The 3,632-nt window shown below is 40.0% G+C and overlaps 1 protein-coding gene across 1 annotated transcript; it reads right to left on the bottom strand.

The window, feature by feature from the left end:
* Positions 1 to 695: 695 nt before the first annotated feature.
* LOC118844922 (ubiquitin-conjugating enzyme E2 N-like) lies at positions 696 to 1,417 on the bottom strand. The gene has a single exon (XM_036752943.1). It carries the CDS (start codon positions 1,297 to 1,299, stop codon positions 841 to 843), a length of 459 nt encoding a protein of 152 aa, XP_036608838.1. The 5' UTR covers positions 1,300 to 1,417; the 3' UTR covers positions 696 to 840.
* Between the last annotated feature and the right edge of the window lie 2,215 nt (positions 1,418 to 3,632).

Below are 3,632 nucleotides of genomic sequence, written 5' to 3'. Positions count from 1 at the left end.
CCACCTCCTCATTTCTTCTCCTAGACTTTCAGACACCACCTCCAGCAGTTGAGTTCTGATAGGGAAAACCTGAATGGACCAGATCAACCTTGGTCCTCTGTCTAGTTTTCGAGCCTAGACTGCAAGCCCACCTCCCAGCCAATGAGAAGGGATACAGGTGGGCGGGAATCTTTTCATTAAGAGTATAAATTAAGGCAGCGTCTCCTTTTACCTCGCCTCCTCCATTATGGAGGTGTGCCCAAATCTTGCAAGGTTTGTAAAATAAATTCACTTTGCTTCTCCTAAAGATGTCTCTCCTATTATTTGAAAATTCCGTCCCATACATATTTAAGGGCAGAACCAAGAAAAATGAATAGAAATTACAAAGAGACAAATATACAGTTCATGTAAGGAAAAGCTTCTAACAATTGGATGTATCCAAAAGTTGAATAGGCTGGTGGTGGATTCCTCCTTATTGGAGGCCTTGGAGCAAAAGATAAATGACTATTTGTTGAGTGTGTGTATGGGTCAGAATAGATGGTCACCGAGGTTTCTTCTGACTCTAAAATTCTGTGATTCTGTGAAACCATGGTAGGGGAAAAGACTAAAAGTCGAGATATACCATTGTTTTTAAGCAGTTTCATAACAACACAGATGATTCTTATAGTCTCTGCTCATGTGCTACAAAAGTGAATGAGGACAAGGTACATAGACTTGCTAAAGTGTATTTAATCTCCAAAAGGTTGAAGATGGCCTGGGCTTTTATTCTGTAATATTTCTAGGGCTGTAACCATTCATTGCAAACAAGAAAGAGATCTTGGCAGATCAAGAGAAGTGATACCCGTGAAGTTCAGACTGAATTTAAATATTATTCATAGCATAGAGCCTCGTCCATTCTCTGGCTGTTTCTAAGGCTTGAGCTTCATTGGTCTTCCACTGCTCCGCTACATCATTTGCTAATGGATCATCTGGATTGGGGGCACTTAACAAAGCCTGGATTGAAAGTAGAACTGTGAGGATCTGTAGCACTGGAGACCATTTATCTTTCAAAATATCTAAACAAATTCTTCCCAACTTATCCACATTAGGGTGATAAATTTTGGTTATGAAACGTACTTTAGGAGCTGCCATTGGGTATTCTTCTGGAAGGAAAAGTTCAAGTTTAAAAGTCCCTCCTTCAAAAGGAGAATCCTGTGGGCCTGCAATGACCACATGAAAATGACGTGCGTTGATTTCATCGGGTTCTGCTTTTATTCCAGGGACCGATTCTGCCAGTAAACCCTGGATTTCCTTGACAATCCTGTGGGACAGCCTGGACATGTTGACTTATCCAGAATTCAGCCTTGAGTGACAATTTATGTTTTAAAAGCCCTTCCAGCCCTGACACTCCATGTTTTATGTCCTAATGGCCCTCCCAGCTCTGACATTCCATGTTCTATGTTCTAAATTCCTTCCTAGCCTTGACATTATATGCTCATCTAATCACAGAATCTTGGAGTTAGAGCTCAGAAACATCTCTAGAAACTGGTGACAGGTGACTTTTTTTGAACTTTTGAACTTTTGAAAACCTTCAGTGATGAGAAATACACTACCTATCACAGTCACAAATTCCATTTTTGGACAACTCTTTCAATCGGTCCAAAAATCTTTCTTTCTACATCTTCCACCACTTACTCAAAGTTCTGTTCTCTTGGGCCAAACAGAACAATTCTAGTCCGTCTTCTGTATTACTGCCCTCCAAATACTTGAAGACTGCTATCATCCTTTCTCCTTCCTGCTGTAGACCAAGTCTTTTCTTTTCTAGGATAAATAAGCTTCAATCTATCTTCCTTTGGAATAACCTCTAATCCATCAGCCATCTTAGACATCCTTTTCTGAATGCACTATAGTTGGGATCCTTCTTAAAATGTGGTGCCTAGAACTGAATCTAATATACTCTGGATGTGTGGCTCTATCAGGTGTATTAGCAAGGCAATAATCACAATATAGATGATAATTGTCAATATGCCTATGTAGTTCTGTATAGCAAAATATAAGAGACTCTCCATATAGAAGGTAGAAGAAGTAAACCATTTATTCAGACACCAGAGAACCAGACCCCAAAACCAATAAGCTTAATTCATCATAGCAGCAAAGAAATTCCAGAACCAGTAAGTCTACTTTATAATAACAGCAAAGAATCTAAAACATGACATCACAGCAGGGAGCCAAGCCATCCCATAACTTCCTTGCCCCTTGCTGGGGCCTTGCCACCAGCAATCACTCACAGCACAGCTAGGCCATGTCTGCTCTCTCCCTCAGCTGTAACAGCTCTCTGAGCATCTCCTGTGGCACACTTTCCTTTTCTTCTCAGCAAGCTCCTCCTACCACATGTGACTTAGGCTTCCTGTGACATAAGCAGGTCACATGGCGTATTAATGGGTGGGAAAGATCTTCAGATCTAAATTGTCATTTCTTCAGGGCAGGGTAGAATGGATTTATCACCCCACCCTGCTGTGACTCTCTTGATGAAGTCTAGGCTCACACTGGTCTTTTGAATTGCAGAATTACATAGTGGATATTTTAAATTCCCTAAATGTCTCAGGTCCCCTTTAGCCATGCCTCCCTTGCCCTATACTTGTGAAACTGAGCTTTAACTCTTGTTTAGAACTTCATTATCTCTATTAAATCTTAATTAGATTTAGCAATCATTCTAGCTTATTATAATTGAGATCCTATCATCTTACATGCTACCTTCATGTCATCTGTAATTTTGATCAGCATTTACTTTGATAAACCTTGTGATATGATGAATAGACTACTGCATCTGAAGTCAGGAAGACCTAAATTTGAATCCTGCCTCTGACACTTCTTAGCTTTGTGACCACGGGCAAATCACTTGACCTCTCTAAGCCTCAGTTTCCTCAATTAAAAAATGAGGATAATTATACCTGCAATCCTACCTTACAGGATTGTTGGGAAATTCAAATGAAATAATATATAAAAAGTGAGATTATAAGACATAAGACTTCAAAGAACATAAAGTCTCCACTAAGTTGATCTATTCATAGTGTTTATTGATAGTATATCAATTCCCAATGGACATTTATATAAAAATGATACATGAGATGAGCCTTCTTCATCTCATGCCATCCTCAGGTACCTGCTTTAGCCTAGTTTAGAGAAGGGAAGTATGGAGTCTAACTGAATCCCAGTTAGTTCTAAGTCATAGGATTATGGGCCTAGAGCTAGAAGGGGCCTCAGAGACCATCCAGTCCAACCTTCTCATTTTTTAGATGAGAAAAATTGATAAAACCTCTAGATGAAAGCCCAACAGAGGTCAAGTGCCCAAGGTCAAGCAAATATAAATGTCCGAGCTAGGATTCACACCCAAGATTTCTGAAGACAAACCTGGGACTCTTCCATTGTATCGCTTTGCTTTCATAATGTTAGGGAGCTGTGGTAGCTTATACTTAGGTGGACAGAGGGAGCTGCATATACCAAGTAAGTGGGAACAAACCTCCCTTGCTTCTGAATACTCCAAGCCTAAACACAAGTGGTAAAATTAGTTAAGATTCAAGGACTGAACTCATGGATAGATGTCTCTAGCTGTATATCCCTCCTATGCCTCGAGGTGAAGGGGCACATCAATAAAGGTCATTTATTATATATGC

Source organism: Trichosurus vulpecula, chromosome 3 (genome assembly GCF_011100635.1).
Source record: "Trichosurus vulpecula isolate mTriVul1 chromosome 3, mTriVul1.pri, whole genome shotgun sequence".
NCBI classification, from domain to species: Eukaryota; Metazoa; Chordata; class Mammalia; order Diprotodontia; family Phalangeridae; genus Trichosurus; species Trichosurus vulpecula.
This window is presented reverse-complemented; position numbering and strand designations above follow the sequence as displayed.

Bases quoted from the DNA above. Each gene is read 5' to 3' on its own strand.
- LOC118844922 (XM_036752943.1), bottom strand. From the start codon at position 1,299: ATGTCCAGGCTGTCCCACAGGATTGTCAAGGAAATCCAGGGTTTACTG.